This window comes from Ascaphus truei, chromosome 2 (assembly GCF_040206685.1).
Source record: "Ascaphus truei isolate aAscTru1 chromosome 2, aAscTru1.hap1, whole genome shotgun sequence".
In the NCBI taxonomy this organism is placed as follows: Eukaryota; Metazoa; Chordata; class Amphibia; order Anura; family Ascaphidae; genus Ascaphus; species Ascaphus truei.
In genome coordinates this window covers 147552164-147575180 of record NC_134484.1, presented here as the reverse complement: position 1 = coordinate 147575180, position 23017 = coordinate 147552164, and the positions used below count along the sequence as shown (strand labels likewise).

The window sequence follows — 23017 nt, the reverse complement described above, 5'->3', positions numbered from 1 at the left end:
CTTTACATTGTTACTGTTACTCGTAAATGTCTATTTACTGTAATCTTTGTTTTAATTTCTTTTATCTGGATCCTCTGGAACAATTTGCTAACAGCCTCCTCTGCTGTCAGAAGGCAAGTTTATCACTATACAGTATAACAGCGGTGCGCAAACTTGGGGGTGGGAGAATTTGTAGGGGGGGGGGCGCGGAGGTTGCAGAGGTCCTGCGCTCTTCCCCACGGTATTTAAATGAAATGCCGGGGGAGGCGTGAGGCCTCTGTAACTCCCTTACCTGCTGCCAGCTGGGTCTGCGGCGACGCATTTCCATGGCACCGCGCGTTGGGGGTCACGTGACGTCACATGACCCGCGACTTCATTTGACGCCGAGCCATTGGGAGAAGGGGGGCGCAAATGCTGCGGCTCCCGGCAAGGGGGCCGCAGCTCAAGAAGCTTGCGCACCCCTGCAGTATAATATCATGAGCTTGGAAAATCCAACTCTGGCAATTACAAAATAAATGTAGAAGGGATCTTGAAACTTAATGAAAACGGAAGATAGAAAATATGTATACGTGAAAAAAAATAAAAATACACCAAAATGTGTAATATTAGAGAACCCTACCGCCTAGAAAAGTAAATTGATTGTTAAGTGTCTGCAATAGTTGCCCACTGATGGGTGGATTAAAGCAAGATAAAATCCTATTTCTGTACGTAATAGGAGTCAGAGATATACATATAATCATCCACAAGTTACCAGTACGTAATTTCCCATATGGCACATATGTTCCAGAAATTGAAAACCCCTAACTTGAAATATAGCAGTGAGGCTCAACACACTTCCCTTTTTTATTAACTCTGTAAATACAGGATCGTTCATGTCCTTTTAGGATTAAAGGGGAATATAAAGAAATCCCTTGCTCACAAAATATAGGTCCATGCTATTAAATGAGTAATACTGAAATAGAAATGCAATGAAAGCTTGTTATTTCATATTTGCTTTGAATATATCACTATATTTAGCAGAATGCTAGGAAGTACAAAGAGTCCAAGTAAAAAGCAAATATTGTGGAAGATCTTACATGGAACATGTGGCAATCAGTGACATGATAATATAAGAAACAAAATATTATTCAAGTTAGTATAGACTAAAAAATAAAACTGTATAAAAACAATACACAAGAAAAATCTTGTTAAGCGTGAGAACAAACGTATGGGCTTCCACACCAAAATTATATAGCCATTATAATTATAAGCAGATGGCCATTGACAAGTAATAATGGCAATTGCCTTTAATTAAATGTAACCCTGCCTGCTTAGGTCCTAGGGCATTTACATCAGTGTCTGTGTTATGGCTACTCAGGGTGCATAACCTTCTTCAGGTAGCTGGACGTTGATAGCAAAGATGGAAATGATGGGTGCAAGCAACATGTAGGGGCCGATGCTATAAGATGAAGGGAAGGAGGGGAGCGGGCATGAACTCTTGCGACAGTCCCAGTAGAACTGGGCGCTAGGGGTAATAATATAGACAAGACCTTAGAAGAATAAGGAAAAATAGGGCCCCTATTGTAGCACTCCTAGTTAAAGTGTAATGGTGTATTAGTTAAAATGTAAACTTTATTAGAATCAATAATGTTAAAAATAAATATGGATAAACTAGACCAACAATAACAAAAAGATACATAAAAGATACTCCATATGAGAGTGCTATTACACAGTTGAACTCAGTGGACAAATGTCTATGGTATACCTTAGTAAAGGCTATTATACCCATATGGTTCAATATATGGAAAATTGGTTAGATTCGCTGGTCAGCCTGAGGCTGCCTATGTAAGTGTTTATAAGGAATACATATTCCCGGTCTAATGAGTATAATGCCCAAAGCTAGGTGGATAAGCTTCACCGTAGAGTGTTGAGCATATGAGGTCAGCAGATTATCAATATCAAGATACTCTCATACGAGTGCGATTTGGTTATCTACTACATAGGTGTAGCCCCTGTCCCCATGTCTAGGGACGCTACCGTGGTGTTTACTTGGATGGCTTACAGGGGCCTGATTCTCTGTTGAAGGGAGCCTGGGGTGACCTATACAGTTACACATATACAGCGCCTCCCCCTGGAAAGAATCCGCACGCAGGGGGATAGCCCCTTCCAAGACAATGTACCCAGTAATTACACACAGGTTATGGTATAACAGTATTTACTGGACACCTAATCAGCATAACAAAAATACAACACAATGCAAACACTATGTAGATGTATATAACCCCACAGGGTATTCCCACCGTACTTGGGGTGCAGGGGCACCAGAGCCCAAGTGTCCTTCCCACAATGTCAATCCTTTCCAAGTATGAGGTCTAGCGCTAGTCTGTGGACTGTTGGTGCACTTATTGGTATACCTGCCCGGGGCTCCAGCACCCGGGTGTAGCTGAACAACAACCACATGATCAGTCTGATCCAACTACGACTTCCGCCTCCGCTTAGGGTGGCCTCCAGCCGGAGCGTCCCACCACAGATAGTCTCTGACAAAGATGGCAGCTTGGTCTCAGACCACAGGCCTGACACACCGCGTGGTGTTCGTCGCTGTGTCCCTGACACTTGGCACTACAGGGGCAGTGTCCCTAACAAAGAGGCCTTCCCTGAAGCAACCACAAGCTTACTTGATTGGGGCCTACCTGGGACCTAAGGGGTTAATCTGGCCTAGTCTGAGTGCCACTGACACTCAGACCCTACCTTTCCCTTCCTGGTCCTAACTCCAACTGCCCCTCGTGCTCTAAGCGCGCCAAATGTATCAATCCTCTCCTCAGAGGATCCGTGGAACCCTATTGGTTAACACTGCCCACGTGGTATATGCCCCAAAGCATTATGGGACTTTTAGTTCCCCTGCAAAGTCCTAATCTTGATATAGGAACAGTAAGCGCAAACCCCCAAAAATATAAAAATATAATGAATAAAGTTAAAATAAACAATAAATATCACCAAGAGGAGATGCAGCTGGTTTGAGGAATTTCTCAATCCCTCAAGGTAACATCTGGAAGAGTACACGAAGCGCAAGGACTCCTCTCACAGGTGGGAAAATATCACAGGAAATCAGCATATGTGAGCAGCATATGTAGGAAAAAAGAAAAAAATATAGTGCAGCACAGTTTTAATGAACAAACAATACTAGAGCAGGGAGCTCCAGTCCACTCACATGCTCCAGGATAAAAAATAGCGGTTTAACCACTCTGGGTTCAGTAATGGCGCAGCTCTGCTTTGCCTGACGTCACGGACCTACTCTTTCAATCCTCCAATGGTAAGGGAGGGATGGTCTGGCTTCGTAGTCAGCGTCAATGCGAGATCTTTCAGCGGGGAGACACAGAGAAACGAACAGCTGGCGGCTCAGCAGAGGATCTGAACTGCTTCACGGGTCACAGCGCATATAGTATCCCTACGCATTTCATCCGGATGACTTGACTTCTTCAGGGGTCCCACCTGGCTGCCGCACTGTCTTCCCTCTGCGCATGTGCCGGAACTCGCACATGCGCAACACACCTAAAATGGCGGCGCCCTACCAGCGTCCCACTGTGGAGCCTCCCTAAGTACCAGAGCACTCCCTGCACTAGCGCGCACCTCCCTCTCTCTCCCACAAGTGTCCGCACGCTGCCGGCAGCCACCAGCTTGCTCCCACAGCCGCAGCTCCCACCGCAGGTGTCCCGTCAGCCACCCCCCTCCCGCAGTCCAGAGGTAAGATGGTGACATGGCTACATCCTACCCCTGGTGAAAACCCCAACGATCTCGCTTGTGACAACGTAACACAAACATCTTATATAATAAAAAATGCAGAACATATAAAACAACTTAACACACTGAATCGGCTTTAAACAATGTTGCACAATTCTGTGAGCACCACAATCACAGATTGGATTTTGCTCCGAGTCCACTGCTGAGTCTCACAGAGGGGTGCCCCAAATGAATCATAGGCCACCCGATTGTGAGGGTGCCTTACTCGTTGGCATTCTCTGAAGCTCTTCCCCAACTCTCTCTGGAGAGTAGTACAGGTAGCCTTGAGGCTCAGCCTCTCTCATGGGAGGTACAACTGTCTCTGAACTGTCTCAGGTTGGTATGAAACATGAACTCATTGGGTCCAGAGGAGGACTCATTGGAGCCACCGGAGTAGGTGTCTGTGGATCGTGCAGGGCGTCCCCGGACCTCAACTCAATGCGGTTCTTCTCTGGAGATCCCCTGCTCATCTACACTAGTATTAAATTTTATATTAAAAAAGCTTAATTACCTTAGCGGCTAGACGCGAAGGTAATGAAGGGGTTAAACCTCAGAAGCCAGTTTCTTGGGGCAGAGGGGGTGGATGAAGGAGGTAGTAGTCCCATGGTGGGTGATTAGGCCTGCCAGGAAGGTTGCAAGAGGAGTTAATTCCTTCACTACCATAGCAGTGGGAACAGTCCCGCTGCCCCCCGGTAGGCCTAAACATTTATCCTTGGGGCAACTACCCCCTTCACCCAATCCCTCTACCCCCATGAAATAAAAATTTACAACCCTACTATCCACCTCCTCTAGCCCTAACAACCCCCCCCCCCCCCCCAATCACATACAGTACAGTAACAGGCAAAACTACTACTATCCACATATGGATAATAGTGCATTTGCCGATTATAAAATCAAACATTAGCTAGCCAGCCTAAATAAAACATTCAATTTACCCCTGCCATCATGAAGGGCATCCTTATCAGCATACTCCAGGTCCATGTCCTCTGTTGCCAGAAAGAATGCAAGATAAAAAACAATCTAATGGCCCCTAACCCCTTAATCACCTTAGAGGTTAATAACCGTGATAGTAATTAAGGGGTTAACCCACCCTCCCCTGGTAACCACCCGGGAGACCTACCTACCCACCCTGGGACCAATATACCCACCCTCTACACATTTATTGGCATAGTGGTACATCATACCCATATAATATGGACAAGATATGCCACTATAGCAGTCAATGGTCACCTTAATAAAAAAGCATGAAGGCCAAAAATACACAATAATAAAAGATATACAAAAGCATCTAAACACCCCAATTCAAGAAATAAAAGCACTAACCAACAAAACAATTAATTAATTTTAAACACTAGACAACAAAACAATGAATTTAAACCAGTAGCCAACAAAACAAATAATTAATTTAAAACGCTAACCAATCCTAAAATGTACTAAAAACAAGCCATCCAAATTCAAAACAATTCAATCCAAACAATAAAAACTAAATAGAAAAAAATTACAATATATTCAAAACAAGCATTTGCCAAAAAATGCATTGGTTGTCACTGTATTTATCTGTAGGGGCAAAGATTAATACATTATCAGTCAATTGGCAAGCAAATACATAAAAATAAATACAATAAAAAAAACTAAAAAAAAAAAAAACTATTTCATACATTCAATATTTTACTTACCTTTAGAAGTCTTCACCCTCCGAATCCCATTGTATCTGCAAGCTCTCGTACCGCGACATCATCACCCACAATCCAACACCATCCACCTTGAAGACCAGCATTAGGTTAAAGAAATCTTCTTTCTTTTATCTTTTATCTGTGAGGATCAGCGTAAGGTACCGCCCCCGTCACGCATCTCGAGACGCGTGTCAGCCACAACCTGTGGCCAGGCACTGCGTTACTAGAAGGGGAGACACAGTAGGGATCATCTCCAGGCTCTGCCCCGTGACGAATCCCGCGATGTCACGGTTAATGGGGTTCAGCTCCGGTGACCCCCTGCTTCAATCCCATGAGCTCTGAAACAAGCCTCAAAGTGTGTGATCTGTGTGGTCCTAGATATCTAAGAGATTTAAAAGGGACCAAGGCCTTTCATTCAATACTCTGTGAAACTGCTTTCCAGTGCTGGAGGACATGAAGTAGCTTCACTGAACAATGAATAAGGGCACAAGTCTCAAGGTAGTCTTCTTTATAAACATTGTAGTTTTTATCTTACAGTTGCGCAAAGTCGCCATCTATTCCTATTGCAAGTTGCAGTACTACTTCCAGGAAGATACTGTAAGGTTGGAAAGCACAGCCGATTTCTCAGCAGCTGGATGCGTTCCACGGTGGCCAAAAACATATGTGGAACAGACAACATGACTATATAAAGTGTATTTAACAAGTACGACTTCATTATAATCAAAAGCCCAACCCCCGTGTGATCTCTAATTGTGTAAACAAATATATAACAAATATTGAGAAATTGCCTTTGAACTCATGTTCAAACCACGTGTGAAACCCACTGATGTTTACACTTACAGTGTTTTTCAACCAGGGTTCCTCGGAACACTTGGGTTCCCCGGGCATCCCTAAAGGGTTCCCTGCAATTTTCTGGTCATTTGGAAATTGTATCAAATACAGAAGAATTTACAATACATCTAATCACAAAGTTACTATTAGAGAGGGTTGGGGGTTCCTCAGAAATTTTGCCTAGGTGTCCTTAACCAAAAAAAGGTTGGAAACCACTGCTCTATTAAATAGAATCAATACCTGCACAATGCTTTAGTTGCTCCCAACATTCTGGTCCTGAAATCTGGTTGATCATATTTTTACTCTGCATTTTACTCAGCCTATCTGCTTATCATGTAAATGACTCGAGCGACAGATGTAGCACACTGTTGTTGGACGTGGGAAACATTTATTAGTACTTTATTATATAAGCTCAACTACAAAAGGAAAAACATGCTCACTGTGTGGGAAGAACGCATTATAAAATAAGAATAGACTTGATGTGATCCTGCTGGCATGATTCAAATGTTTAACCCCCATTTACAGTTTTACTTGCATTTTTATTGAACAAATTAGAGAAAGAAAGCAAGAATTAATGGCTCTGACAAATATTATTTTTGGAAATTGTATTAAGAAACAATGTAATAAAGATATCCCGGCCAAAATAATGTGGTCTTTCATTGGTCCCAAGTCCCAAAATAGGGTTTATCTTTAAAAAAAAAAAAGAAGAAAATTCCTGTTAAAAGCTGTTTTTCTTGGAAGCAGATTAATAATGGCATTGTCAGTGTACCACAAGGGTATCTGGAAAGCAAAATGTGTTATGTTCAAGTTTCAGATTGACTTATTTTTATACAGTATGATCTAAGATCAATGGAAAACGTGTGTTCTTGGATTTTTCATAGAGACATGAACAAAGAGAAACACCTGTTTAAAATGATCTCAGATTCTAAACAGATATACTTTATGTACACACACACACACACACACACACACACACGCACACACACACATCTATACACACGATTTTCCATAACGAAGGGATGTGCTTGCTGCATTTGTTTTAATGTTTGTACGATCTTGTGGTGGTGGGGGGGATTTTGCGAGCACCCCATTTTTTTTTAGATTTTTTGCAGAGTTGGGAGTGCCTTCACCTCCTATTCTTAGTGTTGAAAAAGCGCACATTAATATTATAAAAAAAACACTGAAGATACAAGCAAGATACAGATCAGCAAGGGAGTGCAACAGGGAGATACCATGTCACCAAAGCTTTTCACAGCAACACTTGAGCAACTGTTCAAGACATTAGATTGGGACGAAAAAGGAATCAAAATCAACAATGACTATTTGAGTCACCTACGATTCGCAGATGACATTGTTATTTGTGGCACAAGTCCAGAAGAACTCCAGCAACAGATTGGAGAAATCACCGTAGCAAGTAAGAATGTGACCTTCCGTATCGTATCAATCTAAGCAAGACCAAAGTAAAGTTCAACAAATGTGTCAAGCCTGCAAAAATTTAAATAAATGGAATAGAAATAGACGTCGAAGAGTATGTCTACCTTGGCCGGAAAACAATGGATGGAAACCTTTGAATTAAATCAATAGGAGAATGAAGATGGGCTGGAGCACATTTTGAAGAAACAAGACAATATTTCAAGGGAACTTTCCACTGTGTCTCAAGAGGAATGTTTTCGACCAGTGTATTCTGCCCGTTCTCACATATGGATGTGAATCTTGGATCATAACTGCAAAGATAATTAAGAAGCTTCAGAGAACGCAAAGAAGTATGCAGACATGTATGCTGGGAATTACCCGTAGAGACAGGAAACAGAATGAATGGGTTCACAACCAAACAAAAAAGTCTGTGACATCATTATAAAGTGTGAAGAAATTAAACAGCAGTTGGACGGACATATCACAAGATGGTACTCGACTAGATTCCAAGAGAGCTTAAAAGACTAAAGACCTGCTGTAAATTGGGAGGATGAAATCAGAAAATTTGTTGGAGCAACGTGGAGAAGAGAGGCCTGCAATTGCAGTACCTGGAAGATCATTCCACTGACTCAAAGTTAGCATGTCAAAAACAGAGTTCCTCATACTTCCTCCCATGCCTGTCCCTTCTGCCCCCTTCTACATAACTGTTGGAAGTACTATCATACACCCAGTATCACAAGCACGCTGCCTAGGTGTCATACTTCACTCCTCCCTCACATTCTCATCTCACATTCAAAATGTAGCTAAAACCTGTCGTTTTTCTCTCTACAACGTTGCAAAAATACACCCTTTCCTCTGTTGCTCTACTGCTAAAACTCCAATGCAGGCCTGCATTCTCTCCACTCTCAACAATTGTAACCTTATACTGTCTATCCTTTCTGCCTCTCACCTGTCTCCCCTTAAATCTATCATAAACGCTGCTGCTAGAATCGCTTTACTGTAACGCTGTGCAGCCCATAGACCAGGCCAGTCCCCTGTACTGAGGTGGGATGTTGTATATACACACCGACAGCAGAGGGAGCGGGTCCGGGATGTGGTTGTAGCGTGGCCAGGCCTGGATTAAGATTTAGAATAGTCGTTGTACTTGCCGAGTTCAGGAGTATAGAGAGTTCCGTAGTTAAATCCGTTTCCGTGTCCAAGGATCTGAGAGGTAAGAATCGTTATGGGTAAGCCGAAGTCGGGAGCCAGAGGGGTAAGTCAGACAAGCCAGTTCAAATCTGTAGGAGTAAAGACAAACAGGAGCACGACACAGTTTCCAGGCTACACAGGAAGCAAGGAGCTATGCAGAGCAAGGAAGTGAAGGCAAAGCAGGATATTTAAAGCGACAGTGACCAATCCGGATGAGGGGCATGGCGGAGGCGTGTCGAGGAGCTGCTCGTGAGTGGCTGAGAGACCAGGAAATAGTAGAGCCCAGCTGAGAGTCTGTAACACCAGTGCCAGAATCCAAAATGGCGACGGCAGAGTTCAAGGTATGCACTGGGCGGCGGCATGGATAGCGACGGGGGGCAGGGGCAGCAGCCGCTGCAGTACTGGTAGTGGGTAAGGAGGGGTCACGCCGCAAGGGACGTGGCCCCCGATTCCTTACATTTACTTTCTCCTAAATCTGTTTCAGCGTCTCCCCTGCTGAAATCCCTTCCCTGGATTCCTATCAAATCCCGTATTACACACAAAATTATCCTCCTCACTTTTAAAGCTTTACACTCTTCTGCCCCGGCTTACATCTCAGCCCTAATTTATCGCTACATACCTGCTCAACTCTTGCATTCTGCTCAAGGTTGTGTTCTCTTTACCCCTTTTGTAACCAAAGTCCTCTCCACCTATAATCTTTCTTTCACTGCCCCACACCCCTGGAATGCTATTCCCCCTCAATATCCAACTAGCACCCTCTATCCACCGTTAAGACCCATCTTAAAACACACCTCATTAACGAAGCATATGGGTAGCTCCGCTGGCTAATACTATACACTGCATACATCAACCATGGCCCCTTGCAGACGCACTTACCACTTACATTATAAACTCTTCGGGGAAGAGTCTCCTATTCTTAATATTACTTTTATGTCTGAAGCACTTATTCTCATTATGTGTTATATTATTATGTTAGGTGTATTACTGCTATGAAGCGCTATGTACTTGGATGGCGCTATATAAATAAAGGTATACATACATAGCTAAAGAAAAATGAAAAGTTCATAGGCAACAATATAATAAAGACGCTTACATACAACTCAAATGGAAAAATTATATTTTATGATCTTAGACACTCGTACTGTGTATAACAAGAAGAATGTGTACAAGTTTAGTGTCTGGATTTGATGGTAAGCTCACCCACATAGTACTTGCAATGTTTTTATATACAGTGTGACAACAAAAGGTAAAACCAAACATTTCATCATTATTAAACCTTTCTTATTGCATCTATCATTCTGCATGGAATCTTGTACTTTAAAGCTTCCTAATATTTAATATTTCATTTAAATAGGGGTTTTTAGTTACATAATTTGGCAAAAGAGATAATGATGACATACACAATAGCATAGCAAGAAAGAGAAATGAATCTCAATATGGGTGCTTCTAAAAACCATATGATGGCAGCGATATAGCTGGTGTTGCTTGTTTAGATAGATATTAGTTTTATATCTCTATCTATAAATATATGTTTTAATTTATTATACCTTTATTTAATTTGGTTATGTTATTCTATACTGTATATATGTTTTTCATAATCATCTGTTATATGTTTCAGGTGGTATTCACCATTATAAATATTCAAATTCATTTCACGGGTTATTGTTAATATTTTCAACATAATTGATGTTTTCAATCTGTTTGTTCCGTTTTACGATTCTATTTATATTATTTTATGTGGTTTTTCTACTTTTCTTGTTTAATTAACATGTTTTTTTTAATATATTTTGTTATTGTATAATTCTTTTCATTATTGTGATGTTTTATGTTTAGGTTATGGAATTTTATGTCATGTTCGTTTTTGTATTATGTCAGTGACTCCCTTACTTTGCGACCCTATGCAGAGGTATTTTTGCCCTTCTGGGCTTCCGTAGCTCACTATCCGGTCTCTTACCAGATGATCTTTATGATAGAGGTTTGGCGCGAAGCTATTTCCGCATTGGGACTGCTATTTAAGGGAGCTACTTCGCAACAAAGGTCACCCTTTGTAAAAGCGCCACACAGGCGTGAAACGCGTTAGGGGAGCGTTTTTTATTTTATTTTTATAGCTCTGGCTATTATGCATACTTAATAAAGCATTTTTATTTTTTCATTATTGCCTCCAGCCCTATCTTTTGCAGTGCTCGATCATCTTTTTTTCATATACAATAGCATGCATCATAACTTGCAATCCATTTATTGGGGCGAAGTACAGTACAATGGCACTTTTTCAGCATACAGTAGATAGTGTATTTCGACACATTGAACCATTTTTTTGGAACACGGAGTCAAATGTAGGAAATGTTTTTTTTAAAATCTGATGCAGATGGTTAGAAAGCAGAAATATACATCACTTAACACCTGGCAGGCTCAGACTAAGGTGGGAAACAGTGACGTACAGAGGAATCGAAGTTTGATACAACTTACTAGAACAGCCTTGCAGACAGCCCGGGGGGCGAGTGGCAATTTATGCAGGGTGAGTGGTCTCTGCCTCCACAGATGGGGGGGCACAGGGATATCTGACCCAGTCCTGGCCACGGAGGGAGGTCTGCCCCGGCAGTCCAAAACAGGAAGTCAAGTCCAATTTCCACTACTAGCCACCTGGTGTAACCCCCCCCCCCCCCTCCTGCCTCTGCCGCTGACTAGGGATCTGGACCTCCGCTCAACAGGTAGGGCTGGAGGAAGAGGAGATAGAGGGGGTGGGGAGTCCTGAAATAGGAGGGGAGGTGAGAGAGAGAGAGCGGGGGAAGTGTGAGAGTAGGCGAGTGAGATAGAAAGAAAAATTATGTTTTCCCTCACATATCAAGGACTATTCTCTTTAAGAAGTGCACATACTGAATGACTCCTTAACAATAAGAGGTTATGCGAGTCTCACACAAAAGCATTCCACTGAAATCCATTCCTACCTGCAGTTGATGTTATTGATTGTATTTTTTCACAAACAGAATAGGTAAAAAACCTCAGGCTACAGGATCAGGCAGAGTTCATCTATAGAGGACCCCTGTCTTGTATGTTTTTTGGCTAATATGCCTAATAAATAGTTTTATTTTTATACCTGCCTCCAGCCCTCTTCCAATTTTTGCAGTGCTCCCTCTCTCCCCCTTCTACATCGATATACGTCTTCCTGACGGAGGCGCTCAGACAGAACCGGCGGGAGCAACTTACTGTGAGTAAAGCGGCTGTTTTCTTATGTACAGCTGATCTCTGCGTTCTGCAGCCAGTGTGGTCACGGCGCCTTCTTTACAACATGGAATAGGGGGAGGGGGAGTGTTCAGTCACTCAACAGAGGTCTCTCCGCTATACATGGAGAGAAGTCATGGGTTTACTGAACCAGCATTGCCCCTCCCCCACAGTTATCTACACTATTCAGTTCATACTGATCTAGCAGGCTGCCCCATCAACCCACATCTACTAGGCTGACATATGCTCTTCTTTACAAACTGCCTGATTACTCAAGGTTCCTTGGTTTCTTCATCATTACCGGACTTTATTGTTACATAAATTTGATCGGCTTCATGCATTGACTATGTTCACAAACGTTTTTGTAGCACCACTGGGGACCAGTGTCCCATTTTTCCCTGAGAGTTCATCTATAAATAGTGGGTCCAGGAGGAATTTAATTTCCAAGAAAACAGCAAAGGATATGCATTTACCTCTTATAAAGCTCTCTCAGAAAGAGCAACAGCTGCCAGTGCTTATTAAAGGTGCAGTCTAAGCAATATAAAAAGTGAAACCAATCACCTACTTCACACACGCCTGCCATTTTTAAGCCCCTGTTTCATCATTTTGGATAAGTGTTATAGCTGAAAGCCTGAAGATGAATAGCACAACAGACTGGAACACATATACAATACATCCTGCTTACGGGTGAAGCTGGCTGACGATTATATCTAGGTGAAGAGATTTCAAAGATGCAAAGACCATGACTAAGTTCTTACAAAAAAACAACATTTTATAAAGGCAACAAAATAAAATGAAGACATATTTTTAGCATGCACTAGCATGTATCGTATAAAAGCGTATATAGATAGGTTAAAATGGATTAAATATTTACTAGACAATTAACTTAGGCCGTCAATGGCCTGCAGACAGTTAAATCCCAGTCCTAGACTGTGCTGCAGCTTTTGACACCTCCTTATAGTTATTTCTCTTTAAATCCATGACTACTTAATTTCCTGGTTCTACGTTTACCACCCTTTAGAGTTTTCAGAGTTTCCAATGTATTTTGGTGTCCAGCAGACTCTGTTTGTAGGGCCTTCTCCTTTTCTCTATTTCTTACATGTATGCAGATGGCACTCAAATTGTACATGATGTCTGATGTCGGCAATATCACTTTGGTCCCTCTGTCACCTGGCTTGAATGTGTCCTAGGCAGAGCTCTTTCCATCAAAGATAATTATAATAATAATAATACCTTTTTGGTGCCTGAAGCACAAGGAGCCGACACCGGGATTTGAACCAGGTTCCCCTGCTTCAAACTCAGTGCCAGTCAGTGTCTTTACTCACTGAGCCACTCCTACTCCTAGGTCCTAATACATCATATATCATATATCCCAGAGGGTGGTATTACCACTGGTACTGTCAATCAAGACTGTTGTGACTTCGCTCTACTCAATTAAAAAGGTAAAGGAAAGGTTGTTTGTTCTAAGGGCATCATAAAGGGCCCTGGATTTCCGGCTACCGATGACATCCAGAGAACATCATAAGGGTTAATAAAGGTTAGAACTTTGGGATATTTAGCAATACTTAGCATCACTATACTGTACAGTTTGTTAACTTTTCCGAACTGCTGCCTTAATAGGGTCTGAGACAACTGAATGCATAGATGGCATTCTTTTCAAATGTACTGCAAACCTTTTCCCAGTTACACGCAATGATTTTAAAATAGGCAGTAAAGAAGAAATCAATCGGGTCCTGTATTTCAAAACAAGAGATACTTGAGCGGTTGTGCACTGGGAGAAAAGGTGCTCGGCGGAGTTGAAAACCTGGAATACCTTTTTAGTGAACATAAATGAAAAATGTCTACAATAACAAGAAGTAAATGCAGGAGGGATCAAAATCCTTCCTAACAAATAAATAGACTGTAAATCACACCATCTGAAAATATGAATCAACATATGTGATACAATTTTAATTGGATTAATTAAACAGAAGTAAAGCTACAATTCTGCAGACAAACATATGTTAAAAATTCCCCTGTATGTTTCATTTTCGCTATACATTGTAATACTGAACATTGAAAAAAATGGAATCAAAGCTCGAAATGTGGTAATAAAAATACTAATAATATGTTTGTCTTATATAACACTTGTCAATGTATGCAGCACTGTACCTATCATTTTATAGGCACATCTCGGGCAAGTAATTTTATCCCCGACACCAAAATTCGATTGTTAGCTCCACTGGACTTGTATGCAAGGCACAATTTTATAGACCTATTGTGTGTGTAAAATTCGATGTGTAGCACTGCATACATTGTAAGCCCCACAGAGATTACTTACAATCTAACTTGGGTGCCTGTGACAAAAGGACCGTGACTTGCCTAAGGTCACAGAGAGTGCTGATACTGGGATAGGAACTGGGTTCAAACTAAGAAAGGCAGTGTTCCTACCACTCAGCTACTTCTCCAGCAAACCTACAGCATGAATGTGACCATCAGTCATCACGCTCATATTTAGAATATTTTATAAAAAGTCAACAAACGACACTACAGAGAGTTACACAATTCCTCCTAGTTTGCATGGTGTGTTTTTAGTACATTTCATTTGCTCAATACAAATATGCAATGCACTTAAAGGTTTCCCCATTATTATTTTCACATTTGCAATTAGACAAGCACAAACACAGATTAAAACCATGTGAATATATTGCCATGTGTAAACATAAGGGTACAATAGCTACCTGTATCAAACAATAGCTCCCACATTGCAATGTTTAGCTCTTGCATCAAGAAACTTTCAAGCACATAATAGTTGGTGTAAATGGAACATAACAGATGTAAAATATTTTGGTAAGTGTGCAAGCTTTAAATCTAACTCACAACATTTTAATGAACAGTAGAGATATTTAACTTTAGTCACATAAAGACGTGGAAATGCATCAGCGCAAACACTACAGTAGATAACTAGAAGAGGATATTCTATCCATAGAAGTAAAAACAAAGCAGAGCATGGCACTGTGGTGCAGAACCACTGTACTTACAGTTAAATATGCCTGGAGGAGGGTGTTCTGTTACTAGGGGGCAGTTCTCTTCATCACTGTTATCCCCACAGTCGTTCAGCTGGTTACAAATCAGTGAACCAAGATACAAACATTTGCCACTGGTGCAGGTGAATTTGCACTCTGAAAAGGTGAAACAAAAGCCAAGTCATAATTGGTTGCACTTCATTTTTATTGCCATTCTTCACCTGTGGAAAATTTAGCCATGGCTACCAATACAGTTGACATGCACTATGATTTCTACATTCGGAGAGGTAATCTATGAAGTTGGCGACCTTGATACTTAAGCTACCTTCAGCCCTTCCTTATGCATTGATCTACATCCTATATCAACAGCTGAAGAGTTACTATGTCTTTAACATAAGTCAAATTACTTCATGAAGGGAGAAATAAAAACGTGAAAACAAAATGTATAAACCCAACATGGAATCCATGTGACCATAGGTGGTTCATCTTATCTTTCTGTGCTGTACATACCAAAACATAGCTGATTAATAATATCGTTGGGAGATAATAGGGACTGCATATCAGCAAGGACTGAGAAGCCCACATACAAATCAACCAAACCATAATTGTTTTTATGTTATAATTACGTTACCATTTCTTAAGCTATACATTTACTAAAGAATGTCTGAATGCAAAATGCGGCGATGATTATCTTATATTAAAGTCCATCTTGCAATATTATAAGACCAAGAGCAATATATTTTTTCCCATCTGCGACAGTTCACACAGTATGCAGCTTCTCCTCCCACACACTTACATGTTAGAAATAGAATAATGTTATTTTCATCGGACAGCTAAGAAAAACATTCAAGTGTTTGGGGAGTCAATGAGAACTCTACTTCGGTGCAAAAAATAACTTGCCCCGCATATCTCTATAAAATGTGAGATTGTACTCATAATTAGTAAATCAACCAGGATTTAGCAGAATGAAAATATTTAACAAATTGTACACAACGTTAAATAATTTACGGCAGAATTTACTTAAAAAGTAACTTCTTAAAAGCGTTCTGACAGCTGGTTCAGTCATATTAAAAACAACATTCTTTTTAAGTTTATGGTACTGGATTCCCAGTCATATCACAGACAGAAGAAACCAACTCGCAAATAATTACTAAAAGTATTAACCCATATTATATAGTTCACCTAAGGATAATTTCTTTTTTGTACATACACTGTGCACCAGACACACAATGCTGGCAGAAATGTCCACTCTTACTGGTTGTGACTTGTTCTCATGAGTTTTATAACCATACAGTGTATTATCAAGATTAGTAACCTGCAGGTGATTACCCCCACTGCCATCGTGCCATTGAACTTTTCTGTATCACTATATTGAGGTTCCCAAAGCATGAAATGGCAATGCTTACACAGACCATAACAATACTGTAAATGAAACCGCATGGCGTCATGATGAGAGACACAGGTCTCATGCTGCATTAATAGGCTGATAGCAAACACACACACAGTAGAAAAAAGAGAAGCAGAGGGCCCAGCATGGGGCCGTTGCCTTCATATTCGCTACAGTCGGCCTGAACAGGTAATGCCATCAGTCTGTCTCCGGTCCAGTGGGAAGTGAACAAGGGGGCTTGCTGCATGATGGGGGCCGACATTAACAATGGGGGCTATGTGAGGGCGGGTTGGTAATAGGATTGCTAGGTGTCCGGTTTTGAGCCGGACAGACCGGTATTTTGCCCCTGCGTCCGGTGAAAAATGAGAGGTAATACCGGACATGTATGTGTATGGTATTACCTCTCTGAACGTGCAGCGGCAAAGCTGGGACAAGCGTCCCGGTGGCTGCGGGTGGCCCGGCGGCCGGACAAAGCAGTTTCCGCCTGTAAGAGATGTGTGCAGAGGTATGCAAATGGAGACTGTTTTAGGGTGAATTGATATCTTGGCTTTATTGAGCCTGTTCCTTTATCCAGGCAAAACATACAAACACAACAAAAGAACAAACCCCTAACCATTTGTATGGGCTAACTTACTTCCCCAGACCCTATCTGCAGGACTGGAGGGATATTTCCATTACAGCCTATCACCCCAAAGTCTCAGGAGGTACCTTAAGCAGGTGGCCCTCCATGTCAGTCTCTGGCAGGTTCCTGGGTCCTCTGTGTCCAGGAAATATAGGTCTCTGGGTGTCTGGATCTCAGCACAGCCTTTGTGCTCAAGACAGTGTCTGTGTGCAGGCTTCTCTGCTCTCCTTCTGTCAGCCCAAATGTGAGCTAAGGAATCTCTCCTGTGTCTGTCTTTACAGAGCTCTCATTAGTCCAGGTGGAGACAGTTAATTGAGTGGCTGCAATTAACTCTCTCTCTCTGCTGGATTCTCAGAGCTCTGAGGCTGCTTTATTTAAACAGGTCCCTGTAAGTCCCTGTTACACTGGCGGTCCCGGCTCTCCCCCAGCTGCAGGCCTCCTCTTCACTCTGTCCCGTGCCGAGTGTCTGATGTTTCTGCCTGCCTCTCTGTGAATTTTACAATTCACCACCTCTCCCCCCCTGCATCCCAATCCCCCTGCACACTGCCGATGGATGGATAGTTCCGTGTCTCATATCCCTGTTGAATCTTTGTATATCAGTATTGCTGACCTAAGAAAGAGAGGAGAACGCTCATAAGCTCATCTTATAATATAAAATGTTAGTCCAAATAAAAAAGGTATCACCTAATACTGAAGTACTTATTTACTCTGAACTATTGCAACTAGACTAACACAGCTATTTTTACTTAATTCAAATATATATTTGTAATTCTCATAAATAATTTTCAGATCCCCCAATATCTTTATATTTAGTAAATTTACACAGATATGGACTGTCTTCCTTGCCACACCCTCTGGCGCTCTCCAGAACACAGAGGTATTCCTTTTAAGATCTTTTAAAGGGTTTTTGCGTATTTCTACCGTCAGAAAGATTTGTGACGCCAGATTTCAATCACCCCACTTTCCAAAATAGACTTTGGCCCCAGATAACCTCACTTCTAGGCAAACACAAAAAACTAGGCCAGGTTGCTGACCCCTATTTTTAAAAAAATGCATTTATTTTTAAGCTGTAACTCAAGTTAACTGCGTGTGCAAATTTGATTAAAATACACAATATTTTCTGGCCTTATCATGACAGGAACATTAGTAAAAGCATCCTGAGTCGAGGGTGGAGGAAGGAGGCTACCTGAAGTATGGATGGTGAGGATTTCCCCCCCATAGAGGGTGGGGGAAGGGAGTACAGCTGAAGTATGAATAGAACAATGGTGCTCAAAGTGCTGTGTGTGTGCTTCTGAAGGGAGGGAGACACTGGGTATTAAGGTATTATGTTTTAGTATACTCAGTCCATAATAATGGGGGTGGGGGCACCAGGAAGCCCTGAAGGTTGGGGAAGTTGTCCTAGGACACCCTCCTTCACCTCATTGGGATAGCCCCTTAAGAGTACTCACAATTTTGATCACCTCCAGAGTCTCCCTTCCAATGCGTGCTGCTATATAAACGAATTCCAGAGATGTAGGTGTGTAGCGCACAGCATTTCAAAAGAGAACAGGTCTGGCAAAAACTTTCTTTATTTGCAAGGCATAAAAAAGAGGGGCGCAATCCTTCAACGCGTTTCGTGCAAAGCACTTTGTCAAGAAGTGCCTCTACACGACATACAGCCACTTAAATACACAAAATCTATCAAATCTCGCGATATCTCGTGACGTCATCAAGCCGCTACTATCCAATCAAAAGGACATTCCCCGCGCATGCGCGCCGCGATCGAGCCCCGCGATAACAAAATCACCGCACACCACACCTCTCACTTTCCCTGCGTTGTGCACCAGCTGGTGAACACAACGCTGCTCAGGAGACCAGCGCTGGGTGCGGCAATTAGGTACACTAGACCCTTCGCCGCGCGCATGCGCATACGGACATTCTGAATATGCCTTATCCACTGACTGATCGGTGCATATGAGCTGTCAAGTGTAAAAGAAGCAGACTCACTTGCATCTCTCCCCCAGCAGGGTAATAACAGGTTAATACAAATACATATATGAAAAGGCGGCCTATATCCACACAGATTTACGTTTAGCTTGGCACATAAAGAAAGTTTTTGCCAGACCTGTTCTCTTTTGAAATGCTGTGCGCTACACACCTACATCTACAGCTGAAGTATGGCTGGTGAGGATCTCCCCCCTAAGACGGTGGGGGAGGGAGTGCAGCATACTTATGGCCGGTGAGGATCTCCCTCCTCCCCCACCCCCCCCCCTATAGAGGGTGGGGGAGGGAGTGCAGCTGAAGCATGGCCGGTGAGGATCTCTCCCCCATGGCAATCATTTAATGGTAATGCTCTGAATCTGTACTGCTGGGGCTGGTGAGCAGTCAATATTTTAACATATGTTGTAAAAATAAAGCAATGACTGTTTCTTCCACTTAACAAATGTGTGATCTCATTTATTCAGGATGCTTGCAAGAAGGATCGGTGCATAAAGCCTTTATAAACCTTCAACACCACCAACCTCTCCACCAAAATAGTTTGTGTTCCATTTGTTTCCTTCTTCCTTTTAGACCATAAGCTCTTTGGAGCAGGGACTTCTCTAACTGCTGTAATAGTTTGTACCTATGTAATATGTTTATATCATATATATATATATATATATATATATATATATATATATATATATATATATATATATATATATATATACAGTATATATATATATATATATATATATATATATATATATATATATATTTATTTTTATAAATAAAATCATTCTTAAATGTTATACTGCAATGAGCAATATGTTGGAACTTTATAAATAAATATTGATATCAATAATAACAATAGACTAAACAAAGAAAAATAAAGAAATCCCAGTTGTGGGCACTCAAGCTTAATGTAATTGAACAATGTTAGAGACTTCTATAACAATGTTGATGACCACAAGTAACGACACTGAAAAGATACTTAATCAGTGATCAATGTACTAAGGAAACTTCAGTGAAGTGTTGTGCAGTGAGACACACTGGTTATACAATTGTTACACAGTTACTCTGTTGTAGAGGTGGTGAATATCTCCCGTATCAGGGCTGGGTAACTAGCTGGGAGTAAAGCCCAGATAGATAAAGCTAAATAAATGAGTCTACCTCTAAGCTCTACTGCACGGTCTACATATATATTAAATACCAGACAGTAATGGAATATAAGAAACCTCAAATAGGTACAGATAGTTCTGTTATTGACAGTATTAGGGTCCTCCTCCGTCTCATACGTTAATTATAGATAGATGACTCCCTTCAAAAGGGTTAACTTATATTTAATACATGTAAGTGTATATCTGAATCTGTGGGTCTTTTGGGATTAACCTTATTCAGTATAAGTAGAAATCTACCATCATATAATATATGGGATAAGTTTGATAACCAAGGGTTAACCACCATGCAATAGAATGAATACACACCATAATATGAACAGTCCTTTGGCAGCTGCAGCCTCCTATAATGGGACTCCTGTCACTGTATCTCAGTTATTTACAGAACTGCTTATAAGGTATCAAGAAATGAGAACCTATAACCCTCCTATCTAGAGAATCTAACAGATAATGAGTTATCCGGAGAAGTGGTGAAGTACACTAGTGCAGGATCTTGCAATGCCTTATCTTGATCAGCGGCCAGCATACAGTATACTGAGGAAATGTCAACTTTTAAAACCTAAGCATCCAGTAAATTACTTATAAGTGAGCAGTGGATATAGAACGGATAGTGTGGGTATAGAGAGAACTGCAGGTGCTATTTAATTGCAGTCTCCTGATCATCTTGCTAAGCGGCTAGCGTATTTTGAAAAGTATGTGATTTTAAATCAATAGCACTGAGCAAATTTCGTTTCTCTGAGCAGTAACTATAAGGCGAGTGGTGCGGGTGTAGAAAGAACTGCGAGTAGTATTCAATTGCAGTCTCCCAATCCTCGTCACTGAACCAAGTTCCCCGTCTGTACAATATGTGATTGCCTCATAATGTGCTCTCATTGTATTGTAGCAGTATACAGTAAACCAACCGCTGGATAGTAGAGGACTAGACGGAGTGTGGATTGAGCTCTACCACAGCGCATGGAGGTAGAAGGACTCCTATACGTTTAATTAATAGTTTCTACGTAACATTGTGTGCTAAAGTGAGTTAAAGGTGAACAGAGTGAGCCCGTGATGTCACATAGACACCATATTGCATGCTGTGCGCTCTCCCCTGTGACATCATAGGCTATTGCCCAACTCTGCCAACGTGCACGTTTTGTGTATTCAACCCCTTTCTCAAGGCCAAGTCATTATTGTACGGATGTAATAAGTTTGTGTCTATATAAATATATATACACACACAGTGTTCGACAATGCTATACATTTACACGCCCGGGGCGGGAGGATTTAACCTCCGGGCGAGTAAATATTGGCCCAAGCAGCACACGTGTTTGTTTTTTTAATTTCCCCCGCTCGCGCTGCTGTTTTTCCCGCGCTGGAAAAAAAAAAAAAAAAAAGCCGGAGGCGGGTTCATGTTGTTGGGGGAGATTACCCCGCCTCCGGCTCTCTGAGCAGTGCCTTCGCTCCTCCCCCGCCTCTCAGCAATACTTATCCTCCTCAGCGCTTTCACTCCTCCCCCTTCCGGCAGCCAGCCCCTCCGCGCCTGTCTGCCTGAGGCCCCTGCAGGGCCATCTGTCGCCTCCCCTCCCATCGAGCCACCCGCCACCTCCCCCCCCACCCCAATCTCTCCCGGTCTCAGTGACCCCACCTCACCCCAATCTCTCCTGGCCTCTGTGACCCCCCCTCACCCCAATCTCTCCCGGCCTCAGTGACCCCCCCTCACCCCAATCTCTCCCTGTCTCAGTGACCCCCCCTCACCCCAATCTCTCCTGGCCTCCGTGACCCCCCCAAACCCCAATCTCTCCCGGCCTCCGTGACCCCCCTCACCCCAATCTCTCCCGGCCTCCGTGACCCCCCCTCACCCCAATGTCTCCCGGCCTCCGTGACCCCCCCGACACCCCAATCTCCTCCCCGACACCCCAAATCTCCCCACTCACTCCCGATCTCACCTCCAACTCCGTGTCCCCGGCCTCCGTGACCCCGCGTGGCAGCTCCGCCAGGTCGGTGACCCGGATCAGCCCGTCGTGAGAAGATGGTCTCCTCCTTCACCGACAGCCACTGAGCTGAGGCTGCCGCTGCCCCCATGTCCCGGCGTGTCTGACACCCGGTGACCAGCCGCATCACTAGCCCCCCCACTCCTCTCTCCCCTGTGTCCGGATCCCTCACTGCCACCCGGTGACCCGCAACGACAGCCGCCGAGGCCGAGGGCGACACCCGGCCTGCCGCTTCCTCGGCTGTCACAGAGACCGGAGACCACAGCGATCCACGGTGTGTAGGGGGGGGGGGAGGAGTGTGTGTGTGTGTGTGTCTAGGGGGGGAGAGTGTGTGTGTGGTGTGTGTGTGTGTGTGTGTGTGTGTGTGTGTGTGTGTGTGTGTGTGTGTGTGTGTGTGTGTGTGTGTGTGTGTGTGTGTGTGTGTGTGTGTGTGTGTGTGTGTGTAGAGAGAGTTTGTGTGTGTGTGTGTAGGGGGGGAGAGAGACCACAAGTAGTCAGTCACCAACCCACCCAGTCACCCACCCATCCAGTCACCTACCTACCCAGTCAGTCAGTGAGTCAGTCACCTACCCACCTACCCAGTCAGTCAGTCACCGACCCAGTCAGTTAGTCAGTCACCTACCCAGTCAGTCAGTCTCCCTCTCTCCCCCACACTCTCTCTCTCTCTCCCACTCTCTCTCTCTCCCCCACTCTCTCTCTCCCCCACTCTCTCTCTCTCCCGCACTCTCTCTCTCTCCCCCACTCTCTCTCCCCCACTCTCTCTCTCTCTCCCCCACTCTCTCTCTCTCTCCCCCACTCTCTCTCTCTCTCCTACTCTCTCTCTCTCTCCCCCACTCT

At 42.9% G+C, this 23017-nt stretch overlaps 1 protein-coding gene across 3 annotated transcripts in view; it reads right to left on the bottom strand.

Moving 5' to 3' along the window:
- LDLRAD4 (low density lipoprotein receptor class A domain containing 4) overlaps nucleotides 1–23017 on the bottom strand; it is a 559350-nt gene that overhangs the window by 248690 nt on the left and 287643 nt on the right. For all 3 annotated transcript variants that reach the window (XM_075585414.1, XM_075585415.1, XM_075585416.1), the window contains one exon: nucleotides 15080–15220. In XM_075585414.1, the coding sequence (XP_075441529.1) occupies nucleotides 15080–15220 (141 nt within the window). The remainder of the gene's footprint in view (nucleotides 1–15079; nucleotides 15221–23017) is intronic.